Source organism: Bipolaris sorokiniana, assembly GCF_000338995.1.
Source record: "Bipolaris sorokiniana ND90Pr unplaced genomic scaffold COCSAscaffold_1, whole genome shotgun sequence".
Lineage (NCBI taxonomy): Eukaryota > Fungi > Ascomycota > Dothideomycetes > Pleosporales > Pleosporaceae > Bipolaris > Bipolaris sorokiniana.
The window spans coordinates 2,441,211-2,461,775 of record NW_006911895.1 but is presented as its reverse complement, the minus strand read 5'-3'; the positions used below and the strand labels follow the sequence as shown (position 1 = coordinate 2,461,775).

At 48.5% G+C, this 20,565-nt stretch overlaps 7 protein-coding genes across 7 annotated transcripts; 4 read left to right on the top strand and 3 right to left on the bottom strand.

Annotated features, from left to right (window-relative positions):
* Positions 1 to 2,961: 2,961 nt before the first annotated feature.
* Positions 2,962 to 5,197, bottom strand: COCSADRAFT_32525 (uncharacterized protein). Its single transcript, XM_007696128.1, has 5 exons — positions 4,857 to 5,197; positions 4,545 to 4,806; positions 4,282 to 4,473; positions 3,842 to 4,231; positions 2,962 to 3,781 (listed from the first exon to the last, which is right to left on the bottom strand). The coding sequence occupies exons 1-5, from the start codon at positions 4,992 to 4,994 to the stop codon at positions 3,354 to 3,356; spliced, it is 1,410 nt and encodes a 469-aa protein (XP_007694318.1). The 5' UTR covers positions 4,995 to 5,197; the 3' UTR covers positions 2,962 to 3,353.
* A 3,516-nt stretch (positions 5,198 to 8,713) lies between these two features.
* On the top strand, positions 8,714 to 9,161 carry COCSADRAFT_166818 (uncharacterized protein; the record flags this gene model as incomplete). Its single annotated transcript, XM_007696869.1, has 2 exons — positions 8,714 to 8,930; positions 9,004 to 9,161. 2 exons carry the CDS (start codon positions 8,714 to 8,716, stop codon positions 9,159 to 9,161), a joined length of 375 nt encoding a protein of 124 aa, XP_007695059.1.
* A 180-nt stretch (positions 9,162 to 9,341) lies between these two features.
* Positions 9,342 to 14,102, bottom strand: COCSADRAFT_156002 (uncharacterized protein; the record flags this gene model as incomplete). Its single annotated transcript, XM_007696868.1, has 3 exons — positions 9,342 to 13,643; positions 13,754 to 13,833; positions 13,889 to 14,102. The coding sequence occupies 3 exons, from the start codon at positions 14,100 to 14,102 to the stop codon at positions 9,342 to 9,344; spliced, it is 4,596 nt and encodes a 1,531-aa protein (XP_007695058.1).
* A 401-nt stretch (positions 14,103 to 14,503) lies between these two features.
* Positions 14,504 to 16,082, top strand: COCSADRAFT_32523 (glycosyltransferase family 4 protein). The gene is made up of 2 exons (XM_007696127.1): positions 14,504 to 14,710; positions 14,790 to 16,082. Exons 1-2 carry the CDS (start codon positions 14,542 to 14,544, stop codon positions 15,995 to 15,997), a joined length of 1,377 nt encoding a protein of 458 aa, XP_007694317.1. The 5' UTR covers positions 14,504 to 14,541; the 3' UTR covers positions 15,998 to 16,082.
* A 280-nt stretch (positions 16,083 to 16,362) lies between these two features.
* On the top strand, positions 16,363 to 17,358 carry COCSADRAFT_77235 (uncharacterized protein; the record flags this gene model as incomplete). The annotated part of the gene is made up of 5 exons (XM_007696867.1): positions 16,363 to 16,441; positions 16,506 to 16,546; positions 16,610 to 16,870; positions 16,958 to 17,092; positions 17,140 to 17,358. 5 exons carry the CDS (start codon positions 16,363 to 16,365, stop codon positions 17,356 to 17,358), a joined length of 735 nt encoding a protein of 244 aa, XP_007695057.1.
* Positions 17,359 to 17,790: 432 nt separating this feature from the next.
* Positions 17,791 to 18,883, bottom strand: COCSADRAFT_22033 (uncharacterized protein; the record flags this gene model as incomplete). The annotated part of the gene is made up of 3 exons (XM_007695894.1): positions 17,791 to 18,565; positions 18,624 to 18,673; positions 18,731 to 18,883. 3 exons carry the CDS (start codon positions 18,881 to 18,883, stop codon positions 17,791 to 17,793), a joined length of 978 nt encoding a protein of 325 aa, XP_007694084.1.
* A 314-nt stretch (positions 18,884 to 19,197) lies between these two features.
* On the top strand, positions 19,198 to 20,562 carry COCSADRAFT_166813 (uncharacterized protein; the record flags this gene model as incomplete). Its single annotated transcript, XM_007696866.1, has 3 exons — positions 19,198 to 19,259; positions 19,313 to 19,570; positions 19,623 to 20,562. 3 exons carry the CDS (start codon positions 19,198 to 19,200, stop codon positions 20,560 to 20,562), a joined length of 1,260 nt encoding a protein of 419 aa, XP_007695056.1.
* Positions 20,563 to 20,565: the final 3 nt, after the last annotated feature.

Genomic DNA, 20,565 nt, shown 5'->3' with positions numbered 1-20,565 from the left:
TAAGAGGCTATAATAGATAAGACAAGTATATAAGTATATAGAGAACAATAATATTCTTCTTCTTATAAAGATCTTAAAATTTAATAGAGTAGTAGCTCTTATAGCTATTAATAATAAGTAGTTAATACCTATCTATAGTATGCCTCTTTATATAGATATTAAAGTACTCTAACTATATAAGAGTAAGCTAATTATTTGTCTAGCTATTAGAACTAACTTTAAGAACCTAATTAGTAGATAGATTCTTAAACTAGACGTTAATAAGCATCTTATCTATAAAGATAATGAAAGGTAGTAGCTAGCAATCTAACACGCCTATACCTTAGATTATAGTAACTTACTTCTAGTTATCTAGCTATATCTACTTCTTTTTACTATATTCTCTAGACGCTATAATAACTAGCTATAATAAAATCTTATCTATTATAAAGCTAGTTTTATTAAAGTTATAGATATTATCGTCTATAATACTCTACTTCTACTTTATTATCTTAACTAGATTAAACTAGCGCTAAATAGCTACTAGGTTCTTACAAACAGCTCGCTAGTAATCGTAAAGACAGCTCTAGCGCGTATAGAGCTTAGAGGTTCTCTTAATAAAGTTATTAACCTAGTTCTTACTAATAGAGTTACTCTTCTACTTATATAATAGTTTATTAGCTATTACGCGAATATTAGCCTTTATATAGGTAAATCCTCGCGTAGACTCTTTAAGAATATGTCTAACTATAGCCTTCTCTTCTAGCTTATTAAGACGTTTAGAGTTAGCTTCGTAGTTACGTTAAAAGCGTATTCTAGCGCGTCTACGTTAAGTTGTTCTTTATAGAACATTATAAGTAGAGGTATTACGTCTTTAACTCTAAATACGCTTTGATTAATAATTAGAAAGAGTAAGTTAAAGATCTACTTTAGTATATAAAGTTTAAGTAGTGCGTTGTTAAGATATAACGTATTATAGTATTGACGTTAACGCGTTGGTGCAAAGTGGCGCGCTCGCTTAGGTAGCGCGCTCGCTTATCAACTACGTTATAGAGTATATATAATACTTATTATTAATTATAGTAGTAGTATTTTTAATACTATTAATACTTATATCTATAGATATAGATAAAGTAGCTTTTAGTTATTATAAGAGACTATAAATTAGTTATATAACCTTCTTAACTTACTTCTATAGCTTTAGCTAGCATTTTTAGGCTAAGGCTCTTTTTTTCTCTTTTTAGAGCTATTACTTTCTATAGTAGCCACTATTATCTTTATAGTAGATATAAGGTTCTTTATATATTTAAGTTCTATAGCTTTATAATATTATTTAAGATAGCTTCTCAGTTTATAGTAGATATAGCTACCTTTTTTCTTTTATAATATAATTTAAGTTCTTATACTTTAATATTTATTCTTTATATAAGAGCGTATAGCGCTTATAGTTAAAGTTTAATCTATTATATTATTAGTTAAAGAGAAAGGTTCAGAGTAGACTATTACGTTTTATAAAAGCTAGTTTACTACTTTTAAGTTTTTCTAAGTAACGCGTATTCTATTTATAAAGTACTTATACGTCTTAGTAGCTAGAGGTTTATAGCTAACTTAGTAGTAAAATAGCTTTCTATTTAGTAAGTTCTTTAGATAGTTAATTTTAAGCGCGTTATTAAGAGAGACTAGTCCCGCTTTATAGAACTTTAAGTTAAATACTAATATATAAGAGAGAAACTCTTCTTTATTTTACTCTATTTTATAAAGATATTATAGAGCCTTTTACTTAATTATTTTATCTTAAAAAAATCTATCTAGTTAAGCCTAAAGTCTATTTAGTAATAGTTCTTTTTATTTATCTATTACTACTATAATATAAGCTTAAAGAGTAATAAAGACTTATCTTTTTATAGAAGTAATTATATAGTATACTTAGTATTTCTCTATAGAGTATATAAGATAGTTAGTAAAGAGCTTTACTTATATATAAGTATTTTATTAAGAGTATTCTTTATATATTCTCTTATTAAAGACTTCTACATCTAGAAGTCTTGATTTTTTAAACCTTTATATAGTAGATCTAATAGTAAGTATTAGATTATAGATAAGTAAATAATTATCTCTACTTAGAGTAGTTATAGGCGTCTATATATTACTAATAGAAAGCTAGGTCTAAATTATATCGAGAAAGTTTTTTATCTATTTAAATTCTTAAAATATATTCTAAGCCTATTAAAGCTCTATTATTACGTAGTTAAGGCCTTACTAAAGTTACTTATTACTAGTAAAAAGATTCTTATAAAAAGGTTACATTTAGTAATTTTAGCTATCTAGCTTATTATTTTTTATAAAAACTACTTAGAGTCTATTATTTTATTTTAACTTCCTCTTAGGCGCGAATACTATATCTATAGAGAATATTCTTAATTCTTTATTCTTATATAAAGAAGAGATAAGAGTAGTAGTTTTTCTTCTTATATTATAAGTAAAGAGGCCTTTAAATAAGTTTATATTAGCTTATAGTATAGAAGAAGAAAGATAAGAAGAGTTAAGCTATTATATAATATCTCTCTCTTTATACCTTACTTCTCTACTCTTCGTACGAGTAAGTTCTAACTAAGCGGTGTGATATAAGCACGTGATGTAGGCACGTAATACAATCACGTGCTTTCACTCCACGAGCGCAGCCCATTACATAGATCCCTTTCGGATGTTAGTTCGGTAGATACTCGAACCATTACACTATCTCGTAAAGAGAATCATCTATAGCAAATTCTAAGGAAATTAGATAGCCTAAAAAGGCTGGTAGTTTGGGCTTGATCCTGTTCAAGTCGTCTACGACTTGTATTTTAGATATGTCCTTAAAAACGAACTAGCGCAAATAGTTAAACTCCTCGCTTATGATAGTGTTAATTTTGCTAAAAGCCGTGCGGGTAGTCATCTTGGATGGAAGCACACTAGGGGAGAGGATTTGTTCTGTGGGAGCGAGCGGTACTAAGAATCGATTGTAGAGCGAAAAACAAGCCTATTGCATCCGGTAACGTGAGACAAGTAGTAAGCCTTAAAGTACCCCGGTAGGCTAATGGTAGGCCCTGTTGCTTTCTCTTCATGTTTTATATATACGGCAATTTGACCTCATTTCGTCATTCAACGATTGACCCAAGTTGAGAAACGAGCCGTGCAGCAGTTGCTAATCTAATCTTTCTCTCTTCACAATCCTCTCCGTTGTAAATCTTTCGTCGCTGCACTCCAACGTTCACGATACATCAACATAGTTGAACAATGTAAGATATTTCGTATTCAAATCATGTACACATGTAACGCTAAAAGAATAGGACCAGAGTACCATCACATGATGATGCTCTCACCAACAGACATGCTTAGTGACCACCGCTCGAGTTGGAGTTATCGGCGCACGACCATGGCTTGGTGCCGCCATTCTTATTGTACGAGTCAATAATGCCGACAAGCGAACCATAGGTACCACCAATAAGTAGAAACGTGCCAGACAAAATGACGAAGATGGACCATGCAACCATGCCCTTCCACCTCCAGTCGCGGTTAGACCGATGCCAATTGTCATACAGCCACATGCATCCCATGGGCTGGAAGCTCATGAGGGTGCCAAGGAGTGCGCCGACAAGTGAGACGAGACCACCAAAGACTGGAATTGCGGATGCAATGACGTAGGCAGTCAGGGAGACACCGGCGGTGTAACCGAACCAGGTGATCCAGTGCTTAGCGGTGGGGCGGCTGAGGTGCTCTGTTCCACGCAGGGTGCGGATGAAGAAGTACTTGGCGACGAGCTGTGTGAGGTCAGTACATGGTCCGCAAACAGCAAAGAGAAGAAAGATGACGGAACTTACGTGAGTGACGAGGACGACGGAGGCAAGCAAACCCGGAAGCGCGAGCCCGTAACACACCTTCTTCATCAAGACACCTGCGGATCCCAGCGCAGGCGACGCGACGTACGATCCGCAGTAGTAATATACAACAACGCCGATGGCGATGTAAATGGAGGTCATGACGAACTGACACAGCGATAGAGCCTTGAAATAGTCCTTATGGTCCTTCATCTCGGACACGATGTTGAAGTACGCAGGAATGCCACAGAAGGCGAAGACGATGCTAGACAGAGCAGCCGCGGCCTCAGCGAAGGTGGGCGACTTGAAGAGCTCGAAATCAGACTGCCAGGGGCCGAATTGAGGCGCCGCAGAGGGACGATCCTGGAGGCTGACTGCAACGGTGAGGGTGATGACTGTAGTGGTTAGGGCATATTCTTTGATGCGGAACTGCGGGAATACTCACTAGCTGACATGATACCAGCAAGACCAACCCATGCGATCCAAGAGAGCTTCCCCAAGGTCTTGATTGAAGCAAGTGCAAAGCCCACAAAGCAGGCCACAGCCACGAAGACAGCAGTACATGTGCCATGATCAGACAGTGAGTTCAATCCGATGGAGATGCCCAGCATACCGGAGCCAGCAACGCACGTCCACACTGTTCTCGTCAGTCCACATGGTCAACTCTGGGGTTCTGGAGAACCATGTTTCCATAAGGTAAGGACCCACACAAAGCGAAGGCCAGACCGAGTACCTCTCGACCTGCGCGCCCAAATAGCTTCTGCCCCACATCCTCAATGCCGTACGTCTCGGGGTGACGCATCTTGAATGTGCCGACCATGTATCCAGACCACAGCGTGATCAAGCCAATGGCAATCAGCGAGATGATACCTGGAATGAGGCCCAGGGTATCGAAGGCCGCAGGGATAGACAGCACACCGAGACCGATCTGCGTCTTCATCATGATGATGGACGACCCCCACCAGCTGACCTACTGGGCGTCAATATGGATTGAAGAAGAATCATGACACGGAAACATACGCTGCGGTAGTTGGGTCCTCCCTCGACAACCTCACCAAAGACGGCATCGGTCTGACCCTGGGCGTTAGTGTCCTCGGCCTTGAGCTGGCTACCGCCGTACTCGGTGTCGTCGGCCTTCTTGTCGTTGAAGAAGCCCATGTTGTTCTGATGTCTGATCCGGGGTATCAAGTAAAGATGGCACGCGAGGATGAGGATTGCCTCGAAGGACGACGGTACGCACTTTATGCAGAAATCGTCGGCCCGACCGACATCGGCTGGCACAGACCTAGGAACGATGTGGAGGTCGCCCACGGCGCGCCCGCGCGCGTTGTTTCCCCAGGTACGTAAGTCCCCTTGCAGTGGTGAGCATTGGCGATGGATGGTCAAGACTGGCGAATGAGGCGGGGGCCGCGAAACACCGAGACAAGTGGGTCTGGAGCCGCATTGAGCCGCAAAAATTTGGTGCAGGTACTAGGGGAGCGAGGTTTTGCCGGACTAGGCCCAACACGGCAAATCAAGTCCATTTTTTCGCATCGTCGAATGTCGCCACTGTCAAGCGCCCGCGGATCGCATGTTGAGCGCGTTCGAGAGCACTCTGGGTGAGTATAGGACGTGTTGACATGCCCAAGTGGCGTCGACAAGCTTCACCACCGAGCTGCCCACCACCAGCTGCGTGCAACCACGACGATAACCAACCAAAGCCAGGATCAGAACAGGGACCAAGCATTGCGGACCAAGTGAAATAGACGCTTATCTTTTGTGGATTTCTGGGCTGACGTTGTGGGACGAGGGTCAGTTCAGTCTCGTTCAACAATGTCTTCTGAGATAGCGAATTAAGGGGGATACGTCATTCTGGTTGTAGAGTATTTTCAGATGAATCATGTCAAGATTGATAGTAAGTATACGTGGGTGTGCGTAGAGATAGCAAAAGACAAGTTGTGTGCATATAGGAGGCTGGAGTCGCGTGAAGATGGTGCAATTGAGTGATGAGGACAGCGATATTGTTTCGCTGGTACAACAAGTACGCTTCAGAAGGATGCAGTTCGGATTTCAGAATCATGGGCGCCTCTCATGCGACGTGGTACTTATCGCTACATTTTGGAATTGAAATCGTCCACCATTCGAAGAGAGTCGAGTGCTCGCATGGTAGACGCGGAGAAAATTGCGAAACATGGAGACAGACGTCCGAGCGTATAGTATGCGCGAGGGTAGGCGTATCGACACGAGGTGGACTCGGGAGAAATGCAGGTGGAGAATAAGCCCTCTCCATACGTAACCGCCTTCCTAATACGTCAAAGGGACAGGCAGCTACGCAGTCAACTAGTATGCTGAGTATGCCTTCTGGAAGCATGGCGAAGCATGGCGAGGCATGGCGGAGGCGTGGATGACGCCTGGGCTGACCCGGTGCTGCGGTTGCGACCTGGGGCAGTTTTGCTGTTATGTAAAGAGTCGGAGGATGCCGACTTTCTCAGTCTGGGGATAGAAATCGTCGTTACGTAACATGGCCATGGTACGCATAGTAGCCCCGGAGCCTCAATCTGGGGCAACTGTTCCTGTTAGGTAACATGTCGTGGTACGAGTGCTAGCGTGCAAAACCTCAGTGGGTCCCCGACATACTTACCCTCTTGCCCATCTTTTCCCCCGCTTCTCCGCCATCCACTCCTTCAGCCGGCCGTTGATCCTGCTAACCCACCCCTGTGTACTATTACTCTCCATCTGTGAACTACTATAAGGGGTCGGGGAAAATTACCTAGCTGCAGGTTCTGCGGCTGGTCGACCCGATTCGCTCGACATCGCCCTGGTCGGTGGATTCGGGAAGAATTTCGGCTAGGTCCACAACACGAACGTACATTTATTCTCCCCGGATATATAGACATGACAAGGCAGTATGCTTGGCATGATACCCCTCTGCTACGGTGGAGCGGATTGCTTCCACGGCTCGACAAAGAAACGGAACAAGCGAGCCATGCCATTGGGGAACCTACAGCCAATGCAACCAAAAAGCGCACGCAACCAACATGATACGACGAGAACGCCCCGCACAACCATCGTTTAACTTCCGCTCTTTCTTCGTTGCCTTTCGCCCACTATGTAAAGATATTATGGACTCAATCAACTATCATGCTATTAAGCGCGTTCTTGCTCTACTTCAGGGTTGTCTCTCTTATATCTTGTAAATCCTCTACTCACAGTATCTTCAGACCTTCCTTAGTTTCCTAATCAAGGTCTTATGATTATTCAGCCTATGCTTTGTTAATCGCGAAGTTAAAATAAATTATTAGAAAGCCTTGTCACATATGTATGTAAATAATAACTACTATATATCTTCTTAGATATATCTGAGAAAATCTAAAAGGGGATAAGGGGTTATTCTATGTATTGTTTACCATAAATTCTTTATTAGGGATGCCACCATAGGACTCGCGAGGGTGGTTGGCTATCTCTACTACCAGTGCGGCGTTTTTGTCATGAAAGCTGTATCTAGCAGATAGTGAACGGGAGGATTACTTACGAGTCTGTAGTAGGGAAAACAAATAGTAATATGAGATTAAGATTGACTTGTAGATATAGTATTGCGCAGTGCACTAACGACTTTGAGGCTTGAACGATTGCAGGTGTGAACACTGATTTCATACCTACAACAAAGATGCCTGTAGTATCAGTGAAGCACATAGCAATTAGAACATGACATAGTGTTGTACACTAACTACTTCTTGATAGTCCTCACAAAATTGGTTTTCTTAGTCGTTCGTTTGGAGTATTGTGATATATTGAGATGGATATTGAGGCAAGCTTACCATACCCCTATTTACTAGTCTAACATCATGTATATATAATGTAAGGCGCTCTGTGAGCACGCGTGGTGTCCCCAGCAGAGCCTCTGGAGGGCTGATCTTTCAGTTTGGTTGGCTAGTTTGGCTCCTCTGACTCGCCGCTTTAGGGGATCGGGAGGTGATTCTGGTGTTGACACGTGACTAAGCGTGATCCGAGCACGAATATCTTCATCATCTTGGCACGGCTGCACGGTCAATGAGCACAGAGACTCTGAGAGCCAATCAGATCGTATATGCTGGTGCACGAAAACCTAGTATTTACCATAAAAGGTCTCTGTACTTACTGAAAGCAGAGCATTGAACAAGGGCTACAAAGACGTGCGATGCGAAATGGGCCTAACAGCGCCTAATTTTGTGTGCTCCATGCCGTGACCGGCTAAATCGGCCTGGTTTCACCCTCAGGTTTTCCTACGTCTCAGGGATTGTCGATGCTTATGTTTGAGATCGCAGGAAGCGTTACAAATGCAGGGCAACAATGCGTCGGTTTGCTTGTCTATTCAGGTTTGATTAGTCTTGCACGAACGTGCTGTCAGTGTAAGATTGGGTCGCGATAGGGGTTTGCGTCTATCACGTAAGTAGTAGTATGTACTAAATACTCATTCAAAACATCAATCTGAAAATACAACACGGAGATTTCCCCTTCAGTATGCACATGACATGCCGTTCATCCGGCAATAGTTGTCGACACTTGCCTTGGCAACTACAATGCGCGCGCAACAAGCTTCGTTTTGAGCGAGTTGCTCCGCGATTCAGTGGATCCCTCAGGGCCAAACGTTTTAGATGTGCGTGATGCACTGCCTCAGGAACAACAGCCCTGAGAGCTGCATATCAACACATGGCTCAGCATCGTTAATGCTGCCGCCTTCAAACAGTATAAAGAGGATAGAGACTCCTTTGTCCTACTGATTCTCAAGCCAGTCTTCCAAGTCAATCTTCAGATCTACATTTGTCTATTCTCTCCCGCTGTGCGGATTACTTTCTCTCTACATCACTTTCCTAAACACCAATCCATTAATCATACCCTGAACACCACAATTCGCCAAGATGCAGTTCTCTATCACCGCCGTTCTCTTTGGCCTCGTCGCCATCTCCTCTGCCGCCATCACCGATGTAGAGGGCGTCCGCAATACTCCCCGCAACGTCATCGAGACTCGCCAGGCACCTAACGGCGCGTGCTGTTTCCCCAACCAATCTTTGAAGCAGGACGCTTGCACCGTCAATGGTGCCGCTGGCAAGTGCGTGCCTGGAGGTCCAGCTGCATGTAAGTAACTAAGAGCCCTAGGCGGCATTTCTTCTTTTGAATATTGAGAGGAGACTAACGTATTCTCTACTAGGCAATGGCGCCCTGAACTGCGTTGCAAACGACCAGTTGGTGTGCGACAACAACGTTCCGGAGCGATCTGGCGTCCTGTGCCGCTTCCAGGCGGCCAATGGCAGAATCCAGGATGGTGCTCAACAGATTACTAGCTTGTCCCAGGCCAAGGTCAACTAGATGGAAAGATGTTGGTAGACAAATGTATGTCTGGAGATGACCTGTAAATTTTTTATAGCAAGTCTCAGTTTATAGACAATACGATAACAACTTGCAACTACGCTCCTTTTGCCTTCCACTTGCAAGCAACTGAACACGGCATGGTGGGAAGATTCCGCGCATTGATACTCAGATACGTCACTATGTATACATATGAATCACTCCAGACCGATCAGCAGAGATGATAATCCCACATGGTTGTTCGATAAATGCCACGTCGAGAATACAATCCATATGACTTTTCAGAAGGTGCTGCTGCTGCGAAGCAATTGCACTAGATCTCAATGGTTTCCCAAGTCCCTTCTTACTAGACGTGCTCCCTTTACTGTCTCTTCCATTGCTGTTCTGGGTCATAGTCTGCTGCAGCCGCTCTGAGACTACGACGGTGTCTGGGCTTGGTTGGGAAACAACGTATTGTGGCTTTCCTTCATCAGCTTCGAGGCCGCTGACGATAAGTGAGCAGTCAGCGCGACTGGTATCCCAATACCGAATTTTCCAGTCTGGACCTGCTGTGAGCAGGAACGTGTGTTTCAGGTCGCCCTTGTCATCCGTCGTCTGTGTATGTACTGCAATCGCTCGGATGCCTCGATCTGCCGTGGAACTAGCGGTGGGCTCGACACTTGTAGCAAACCGGCCAAGCATTCCGCCTGGCCTCTCTTCATCAAGATCCAATAATGTCATACTCCTGCTGCCGACATCTTTGCATAAGCCAGTACGATATACTTCTTTGCAAATATGCTTCTCAAAGTCCCAAACAGTTACTTCGGCTTGATCACTTCCACCAGCAATATATAGTCTGGTCTTTTTTGTCTTGGGCAGATATATCTGATACAGTCGGTAAATAGGTGATGCACCGCGGCAAACCCAAGCTTTGAGACGCAGCATGAACCGAAGATCCCAGAGATCGAGCACGCCGTGCGATGTTCCTAACAGCAGCCAGTGCGCTTTTCGATCTATGCAGAAGCAAGTTGGTGTTCCGTGGTCCAGCGGATTTTGGAGAGTGTAGAGCAAGTTCATAGTTCGCAGGTCGAGAGCAATAATCTTCGACGTATTGGTAGTCAAAAGCAGGATAGATCTGCCGTCGCCATTGTAGTGTTCCGACCAGACGGCAAAATCCCCCTTGACCAGCTGGTATTCGCGAAGCAATCGTGGTCGGCCAAATTTGGCGTTGCCATCATGCTCCTGGACATAGTCTATGCGTACCACATGAACACTTCCATCACTACCCGTCGCAACAAAGGAATATGTTTGCTCAACGAAGACAAGACTCGTGACTTTGACATCTTCCCCCAACCTGTATGTCTGTCGAGATCTACGAGTAATGTTGCGCTCGAGACGTGAGGTGTCCCAGATCTTTACAGTCCCATCATCAGATCCACTGATGAAGAAGCCTTGATCAGGCGACACCAATATACGGGTCACTGCGGCAGTGTGCTCACCAAAACTTGCAATCAATGTACCTTCTGGACGCCATGGAGTACCTATAGGTAATCGTTGCGCATCCTTATGTTTGATAGGCTGTCGCTGGGTGGGGGACTGTATCCGGGGACCAAACTCAATCTCATCAGCTGGGAAGCGCTCAAGAAGCATCGAATCCAATAACTTCAATATTGCTGGATCGTTCCCTGTGTAGTTGTGTGCGTTTCGGAAACGTATCTGTAGCGGGCTTCGGTCAAGCCTGTCTACTGCAAGTGGTGATTTCGGCTGTCGGGATCGAGAGGACTCTCGTGCATGGAGTCCATCAACCTTTCCAAGAACATTCGCAGATGTTGTACCAATCTCTGCCAAAGCCTTATTTTCTCCTTTTCCAAGAAGCCCTAGTGCACTTTTGTAATGTCGAAGCCCGGTCGAGGGATCTGTAGATGTGACTGAGCCCGAGGGTGAGGACATTTTCGAAACCTTTAGCGAATTCGTTCGCAATTCAGATCCGGAAGATGGCGAATGTTGATCGCTAGTGTTTGGGTGTATTTTTGACCGAGAAGGAATCGTGATACCTCTCTCTTCGCGGACCAATCGCCCAGCTTGACTTTCGAAACGCGGCATTCGGTCGTTCAGCCCATCGGCCTCTGTAGTGGATGCATCTAAAAGGGCGTCCTTGATTGTGCGAGGTGGCAGCTGTTCTTCTGAAGCATATACCCTTTTAGTATGCTCCATAACCTGACGTACATCCTCATCGAACAGCACGGTCTGCGCCTTCACGCCAAGATCTTTCAGAGTCACGATGCTGTTGAACTTTGTCGTAGGTGTTGAAAGATTGTCAGAGCGTCGGCGATGACTTACTCGCCAAATGAACTCTTTAAGTGCTACCAGCTTGAATTCCTCGTCAGCGTTCATTCCGGCGTTGCGAAGCTTCTGTAACCACAACTCATCCTCCTCATTTTTGGGTAATCGCTGTAAAACCTTCTGATCAAGCTCACGACCTGAAACGGTTGGTAGACTATCATCTGATGATCCGAAAGTAAATGTTTGCTGATGTCTAGCGGCTAGCCAGAAGTGCCCTTTCTGAGCTTGCTGTGCCCAATTGGAAGCCATCTCCAATAGCAGACGTGACATTGGGCTCTTCAATGACTCTAGAATGCGCAATTCTGAGAACTCTGTAGGAAGGACTTTGAGGTACGGCTTGATGAGATTGACCAATATGCTATGCGTGTCAGCCGCCGATAGATATCTCGAAGCAGCAGAGATAAATTCAGCTGCTGCTTCCCGAATCCAGAGGTTTGGATGCATGGTCAGCCTTGCTAAGATATCCACTAGCTCCCATGTCTTAGAACGCTGAAGTAGACCAAGCTCCGCCATTGAGGACAGCGACCTGATGACTTTCTCTATCACAAACTCTTCTGGATCTGTCAATGCCTGAACCATTAGAGGTAGGATATAGCCTTCTAGGCTAGCGCCTCCCACAAACACAGCAACGCCTACGATGCTTTCGAAGAATGCGCATTTGAGCATCCAATCCGGATCATTTAAATAGGTGTTCAGGTGACTAAGAACTACGTCATTTGCTCGGGGACTACCGAAAAAGACACAGAGGTCGGAGACGGACCGAAGCATCGCTCGACGTACAGAAGCATTAGTGTCGGTGAGAAGAGATTTGGTGTGCTTCTCAAAAGCCTCAATTAAGATTCGGCGATCTGAATCGAACTGATTACGAGTCGTCGATGAAGACATGCCATCTTCGGTTTCTGGATCAGCCGTAGCTAGAGAACCTTCTGCACGTAGTGCTTGGATCATATCAAGGTACTTTGCTGCAGTTGTTGCTAGAGTCCCGATGCACAGTGCATACTGCATACGCACGAGGGAGCCGGATTTTCCAAAAGAATCTGGGAGATATGCTTCCAGCCTTGGAAGGACATATTCGGGAAAAATGTAAGCATTGATGGGTGAGACGACCTGTACCATGGCAAGAATCTGGGTCAGGGAGCGCAGCGCAGCAATTTTGACCTGCTCGGACTTGTCGGCTAACAGTTGAGCTACGTACGGTATGACACGGTCAAGCTTGGCTTCGTCTGTCAACCGCTCTGAAAAGGCCAGAAGAAGTTCCAAGCCTCGAACACGAGCTGAGGCTCTTGCGGTACCCCGTAAGCAAGATACGACGATAGTCAGAAAAATCAGGTTGCCATCATCAACGGCTAAGCTTCGTTCTGGTGAAGCCTGATGTTGATAGTTTGGAATGTTCACGAAGAGTGGGAAAAGTTTCGTATTTGGCCCAGGGGGCGAGTACTCGGGCCTGCCTGGCTCTTTTCCTTCCTCACTTGACAGCAGATGAGAGATTTTGTCGTAGTCACTGAAGATCCTGTCTATACGCTCGTCTGGCTCACCAAGATGTTCTGAGCCAGTCGTGACAGGTTTTCGGCCGGAAGAGGGATCGGTAATGGAATACATGTATTGTTGGAGGAAGCCGTAGAAATAGGTAGGGAAGACCTTGCCTTTCCAGTGCGTAAGGTAATCCTCTGCAGTCATCCTGGAATTGGGATCAATCTGAATCATGTGCAGAGTCAATTCGCGTATGTTCCGATCCTGGATCTTGCTGAGATGAGAGTGTTCAGGATCGTATTCGCCTTGTCGATACTTGAACAGCTGACTGAGGGAGAATATGGGTGCTTCAAGAAACAGTTCAGCAATGACGCAGCCTACACTGAAGATGTCCATGGCCCAGTTGACATCGCCTTCACCCTCGGGTTGCTGCCCAGCAGCAAGGAATCTTTCGGGCGCCAGGTAACAAGTCCGACGACCTGAGAGGTCGAAGTAGAAGGAGAAGTCGGCTGGATTGTCTTCTGGCAAATGTGCTGGCTTGTATGAAGAGGAGAAGTCAGCTAGGTACAGCCAGTTCCAGGACGTAACCAGGACGTTTTCAGTCTTGATGTCACCGTGAAAGATGTTTCTGGCATGACAGTCCCTGACAGCGCAGAGAAGCTGGAACGAGAGCCATTTCTTCTCAATTTCCTCCAAGAAAGGTCGGGTGCCATGGAAGAGTCAGCAAGCTTCAGAGGTCATGGCTCGAAGACAAGTTACCTTAGGCGGTCGTACAAAGAGCTATGAATGTATTGGCGAACCAAATAGCCGCAAGATGCAGTCTCGATGACGCGGTGATATGCCAGTGCATTTGGCACGTCGGCAAGCACTTTGCGCTCATCTGAACCCTCGTTAGTTTGCTTGGCCATGGATGAGTAGTTGCGGAGATGACTTACGGAGCAGCCGTTTGACGTGGTCTTGAAAGTCAATATGAGCGTACGGCTTTGGAACTACTCGAGCCACGACAAGGCCGTCCTTGTGGCGTGCCCTGACGGCCTTCATGAATCGGGCTGCACCCAACGACTTTTCATACTGCAGATCTGCGAGCTCCGGTACGTCGATGTTGGCCGAGCCTGCCGAGAGCGTCGACAAGGAGAACCCCTGCCCCATGACTGGAGGGTGGTTCGGAGTTGTGGTGGAGTTGATGGGGTTATTGGTATTTCTGGTGAGGGTGATGATGGTACTAGTAGTACTATACTATTACTACGGATGTGCTGCGGTTGCCTTGGGCACCGGCAGCATGCTGGAAGGCGCGAGTGAGGTGAAGTGGCGCTTCACCAGCAGTTGTGCAGGCGAGAAGTCCAGAGAGTAGAATACATTGAGGGGTGTGTGTGAGCGAGCGAGCGCATCTGTTTCGGGGTTGTACCAGCAGAGGGTGGATAAGAGCGTCGCACATGATATGCAGCATGGGACACTGGCCTGGGTATTCCTACTGCTACTACCACCAAAGCGGAAAGGCGCCGCCGTCGCCGCCGCCCCAACGGGTCATTTCTCCCCCAAGTCACCCAAGTCACCACGTCAATAGCGACGCACACATGTGCACGGCAACATGGCAGAGGAGAAGCAGCACATTGTCTTCTTCCACCCCGACCTAGGCATTGGCGGAGCTGAGCGGCTGGTCATCGATGCCGCCGTGGGACTGCAGAACCGCGGCCACAAGGTCACCATCTTCACGTCGCATTGCGACCCGCAACACTGCTTCGACGAGGCCCGCGACGGTAAGCCTCTACTACACCACCATCGGCCACATTCCGCTCATGTACGGCCAAGCAGCTGAGACCTGACCCTGAAGCCAAGGAACCCTCGATGTGAAAGTGCACGGCAACACCATCGTCCCCTCGGCCATCTGGGGCCGCTTCGCGATTCTCTGCGCCATCTTGCGCCAGGTGCACTTGATTGTGCACGTTGCCCTGCTGTCCCACGAGCTGCAGAAACTCACCCCGTCCGCCTTCTTCGTCGACCAACTCAGCGCAGGAATTCCTCTGCTGCGACTGCTGCTGCCCCGCCCGCGCATCATCTTCTACTGCCACTTCCCCGACAAGCTGCTCGCCAAGAAGGGCGGCTTTCTGAAGACACTGTACCGCAGGCCCTTTGACTGGCTCGAGAGCTGGACCACTGGCTGCAGCGACACCATTGTCGTCAACAGCCACTTCACAAAGAGCATTTTCGCCGAGGCCTTCCCCAGCCTCAAGACCCGCGAGCCCGGCGTCGTATACCCATGCGTTGATATTCATGCTGGTCAGCCGGTGGGCCTTGTTGCGCCACTGTGGGAAGGCAAGAAAGTTCTCCTGAGCATCAACCGCTTTGAGAAGAAAAAGGACGTTGCGCTTGCCATCCGGGCTTTCGCAGGCCTGTCGCCCGTGGAGCGCGAGCAGGCGCGGCTGGTCATTGCAGGTGGATATGATTCCCGAGTGCCCGAGAACGTCGCCACGTATACCGAGCTGTGCAAACTAGCTGACTCTCTTCAATTGACGCATGCCACCGCCAAAACTGTCATTACCGCCCAAAGTATACCGGACGACATCGCAGTAGTCTTTCTTCACTCGGTCCCCAGCACTTTCAAGTCTACGCTTCTGGCAACTGCACGTCTCCTTATCTACACACCTCTCCATGAGCATTTTGGCATTGTACCACTCGAAGCCATGCTGGCCGAAACACCGGTCCTAGCAGCGAATGAGGGTGGGCCCACAGAAACGGTCGTGAGCGGACAGACCGGTTGGCTGAGGGACGTTAGAAAGGTGCAAGATTGGACAGAGGTCATGCGCGTCGCTTTGGAAGATGGCCCTGGCGAACAGAGGCTGAAAGAGATGGGCGCACGTGGGAGGGATAGGGTCATAGCAGAATTCTCCAAGGAGAAGCTGGCTGAGCGCTTGGATATGGAGATCCAGGCCATGTTACAAAAGACCATGCGTCCGACACTGGTTCCTTTGTCTGCAGCTGTATTGGTGGTGGGTCTGATGGGCGCTCTCGCAGCTTTTGGAATAGTCTTGGTGCTGCAAAAATAAGCTCCATCAACCGCGATGCCATTTGTTATTAAGAGAAAATATGTAATATTTCACCACTTGATCAAAACATTCCAAACATTCACCCACAACTCTCCACTTATCATGAGTTGCAAGTCCTGATTTGGCTGTTGTGCCGGTTCTAATGAAGTGGACAATAGGCTTGAGGGGACTTGGTGATTGCTTCCATCAGGCGGGCGCCGCGCGCTAGTGGCAGCTCTTAGCGTGGTCCATGAATTTCAATTGAAGCTCCATTTCCGCGACCAGCTTTCGCAGCCCCGCGCAGATCAGCATTCAACACTCTGAATCTAAATCCATACACATCTCTGATACCGTACACTTAGTCCACGCGACCACAAAACGCCAAAATGAGGTTAACAACGGACCTGATCAACAACTCTCTATCCTTCATCAACTGTCTCACGGAGCGTGAACTCGATCTACGAGGTGCGTTGAAAAGAACAGATACTGCACTTAAGAGCTGAGTTGATATCAAAACCATTATTTCTAGGTCACAAGATATCTGCCATTGAAAACATGGGCGCAGCGCGAGTAAGTTGGCCTTGTATTTGTTTGTACAACGGCTCGAGAAGAAGATGCCAACATATGACCTAGGACAACGACGCCATAGACCTCACCGACAATGACATTGGCCAGCTTGGCAACTTTCCTCTTCAGCCCCGCCTCCGTACCCTGCTCCTTGCCCAAAACCGAGTTTCGAACATCCAACCGAGCCTCTCGTCCAGCATACCGAACCTACGCACATTAGTTCTCACCAAGAACCGGATCGCAGAGCTGGCAGATCTCGATCCCTTGGCTGGCTTCAAGTCTCTCACATACTTGTCACTTATGGGCAACCCGGTCACCAGCAAAGAGGTATGTCGTGAACACTCTTGCTTCTCCGGCTTCTGTGCCTACACTAGTGCCAAGTGCTTTGGGTATATAACCGCTGACTCGCAGTAGAACTACAGATATTGGGTCATCTGGCGCTGCCCAAGTGTGAGGTTCCTCGACTTCACCAAGGTCCGCGATGTTGAGCGGAAGAAGGCCCAGGAGTTGTTTGGAAGTGTAGACGAGCCGACTGAACTTGCGAACCAGGTGTGTTGGAATGATTTCAAGTACGGATTACATACTGATATAGCTAGATTTCGAACAACAAATCAAAAGGCTTCGTCGTTCCTACATTCGCAAACGGACACGACTCGAGCAAAGAACGCATCTACACCGACGACGAAAGAAAGAGGATGCGGGCTGCTATTCTCAACGCAAGTAGCCTGGCAGAGATGGCACAGCTGGAGAAGGATTTTGCAGAGGGACGGATACCAGCGCACATTCTTGAGGGCGGGGGCCCAATGGAGACGTAGTTGGTACTTGGCCAAGAGGCTGCACAAGCACGGAGAATGAGGTACATGGCCAAAAAGGTCTTTGGACTGCAACTATCGATGGGTTGCGCACGCAAAGGGGTGCAATAGGGAAGTGGGGGGTTTGTATCCAATGTCATGACTTGTGGTATTTGGTGCGTGTCGATGAGTGCGTGTTGGCGCACAGCATGTACCGGATAACATAGATGGTTTAGGATGAAGTCGCCGAGACAGGGCGTCGAAGCATGATTTGGAAGTAGGTTAATCTGTAATTCTTGAACCCGATTGCTTCACGCTGGAAAAGGCTTTACCCGCCCAATGGTATCGTAGTAGCAGTAGTACACTCAAAACGCCAAAGCCAAGGATAGTGATCCCATGGAGTCGAGACAAAAGACGACTGCTAGCAAGTAGGGACATGGAACCGCGTGATTGCCGTTACCAGCCCCTTCCCCTCGCACCTCGGCCGCCCCTCCCACCACCGCCTTGATGGCCTTGCTGGAATCCGGCGCCCTGCTGCCCACCAGGTCCGGTAGGGAAGCCTCCCATGCCCTGACCAGCCATTTGCATGAAGGACGCAAAGTCCATCTGGCTCGGGTCCATGCCCTGTGCCATCATCTCTTGCATCATCATTTGCATTTGCTGTTCATTCATCCCACCAGGACCCATGGCTCCGCCCCCGCCAGCACCACCACCGCCGCCTCCGCCGCCACCAGGGCCAGACGGGGGGGCGCCGCCTGGTCCTCCATTACCCTGTGGGGCGCCTCCCATGCCTGGCATGCCTGGCATAGGACCACCGCCCATCATGGCCTGCATCTGCGCCATGTCGTTCTTCTGGCCCTGTATGGTATTTGCCATGGCTACCTGACGCTGCCTGTATAGCTCCCATGTGAATTCGTCGAAACCATAGTTGAAGTAGTCGGACTGGTCCTCGCCCGGCCGGCGCCAAATCTTGTGCTCTTCTGCAAGGTCGGCATCAATATCGACAGACAGAATCTCTTTTCCCTGGGGCGGATAGACGGGATTACCATTGACATCGATTGTCGAGGTACGTTGGGCAGGAAAGGCGGTGCCTGAGAGGGCAGAGACAGAAATCTGGGGGATGGTGCCGCCTGTTGCAGGCCCGGTTTTTGGAGGGGGTTGCTGTGAAGGTGTAGTCGAAGGCGGCGGTGCCTCGATCTTTATGGCTTTGGATTCTTGGGGCTGCTGTGAGCTATTGGGCGGCCTTGGTTAGCAGGAAAGAGGAGGCGGAGAGCCAAGTGGGAGCTTACGCAGCGGGCTTAGCTGGTGCTGGCGCCTTCTCAATGATGATGTCGATGTCCTAGAGCTCCGTCAGCTTTGCTCGGCAGCTGTGGGCGCGGTGCAGCAAGCGACATACAGAATCGCTGTCGTCGTCGTCGTCGTCGTCGTCGCCCGACTCCTCGTCCATGGGCTCGTCACCGCTTGAATTGTCCTCGGCTTTATCTGCGTCCTTGTTCTGCTGCGTCGCACTCTCGTCCCCATACAGGTCATCGTCGGACTCGTCTGCCATGGCTCGCCTCTGGATCGGACAATACGTGCCTACCCGGCCGTGTCGAGAGTGGCAATGGATTTGAAGCAACGAAAGGCGCGTCCACGTGATTCGTAGTCGACGTCAGACTGGCCTGGGTGCGGTTGCAGAGCGCACTGGGGCTTTCTTGTCGTTCAAAGCACGGCCGACTAACACTACAGTAGACTAGCCAAGCGGAGGAGACGCGCCTTACTACCGTGTAGTCTGTGCTGCCCCTGCTCGCGCCCATCCAAACACTGCCTTCTCCATCTATCGCCTGCCCTCGCCGCACCAACAACAGGCCATCTTGAGACGACATGGCGGGCTTTGGACGCTCCAATTCACTGAGCATCAACACCGGTGGTGGCGGTGGCCTTTTGTACGCCTCTTCCCATCAAAATACTATTCCACACCCTGGACTAACTGGAGCAGTGGCAGCAACGCATCCACACAACAGCAGACACCACAGCAACCCCAGCAGTCCGGCTCGCTGTTTGGCAATCTGAATAAGCCTGCGACCACCACGCCCGCAAGTGCGGGGCTCTTTGGCGCGTCTACAGCGCAGCCGACACAGCCCCAAAGCGGAGGTCTGTTTGGCGGCGCGCTGGGCGGAAACACACAGAACCAGGCTCAGAACACCACTCAGTCAAGCGGTCTGTTTGGCGGTGCACAGTCTAAGCCCTCGCTATTGTATGCCATCACCACCTTTTGCCGTAGCCCAAAGGCTAACCTGATCTCTCAGCGGCGCATCCACTCAACCGGCAACTACACCCTCTTTGTTTGGAAACAACACCGCCAACCAGCAGAACCAAACATCCACCCCCTCGCTATTCGGCTCAACACAGCAGCAGCCCCAGCCCCAGCAACAGAGCACCTTGGGTGGAGGCATGAACTTCCCCAACAGGTCCAACACTCTTGGCGGCTCTACACTTGGGGGGACTCAGATGGGCGCGAGCGCACAACCAGTCCAGTTGACCCTCGACTCAATACGAGGAACTACACGGTTCAACGACCTGCACCCCGAGCTACAAACATTGATCCAGCAGTTTGACGAGGGTGTTCAGCGAAAGATCAACTACTGCAGCCAAATCCGCGAATCGCTCCCCGGCAATGAGCGCGACATCTCTAGCATCGCGCCTGATGTAGCTTACATCGAGACCTTTCTCTCCACAGTTGAAGTGGGACTAGACAACGACTCGGCAAACATTGCCCATCTGAAAAGCCTTGTCAAGAAGGACGCCGATGATGCAACTCTAAGCTTCCGCGCAATCGAAAATCAGCGACTACCCGCCCAATTTCATTACCGGAACAACGGCAATCTCACGGCCTCGAGTGCAAAGACACCAGCCACTAGTGCGCTCGACGACGATGATCCAACAAAGCCCGTGGATCTGATGAACTATTTTGACCGCCGAACTGACGAGCTTGGCCGCACCCTCGACGTGTACCAGCGACAAATCCGCGAGATTGAAGCCCATTTGCGCACAATGGAGGCGGGCACGGTAGAAAAGGCTCAGCAGTTGACGGGCAGCAGAAGTGCCCCACGCGACCAGCGGCGCGAGTTGGTCGAAGCACTCAAGGCCATCGAAGGTGCCATCTTGGACTCTGCAAAGAAAGTGGGACAGGTTAGAGATGATGTCACCAAACAGACGCTAGGCAGTGTTGGTGCTGCTCTGCTTTGAGCC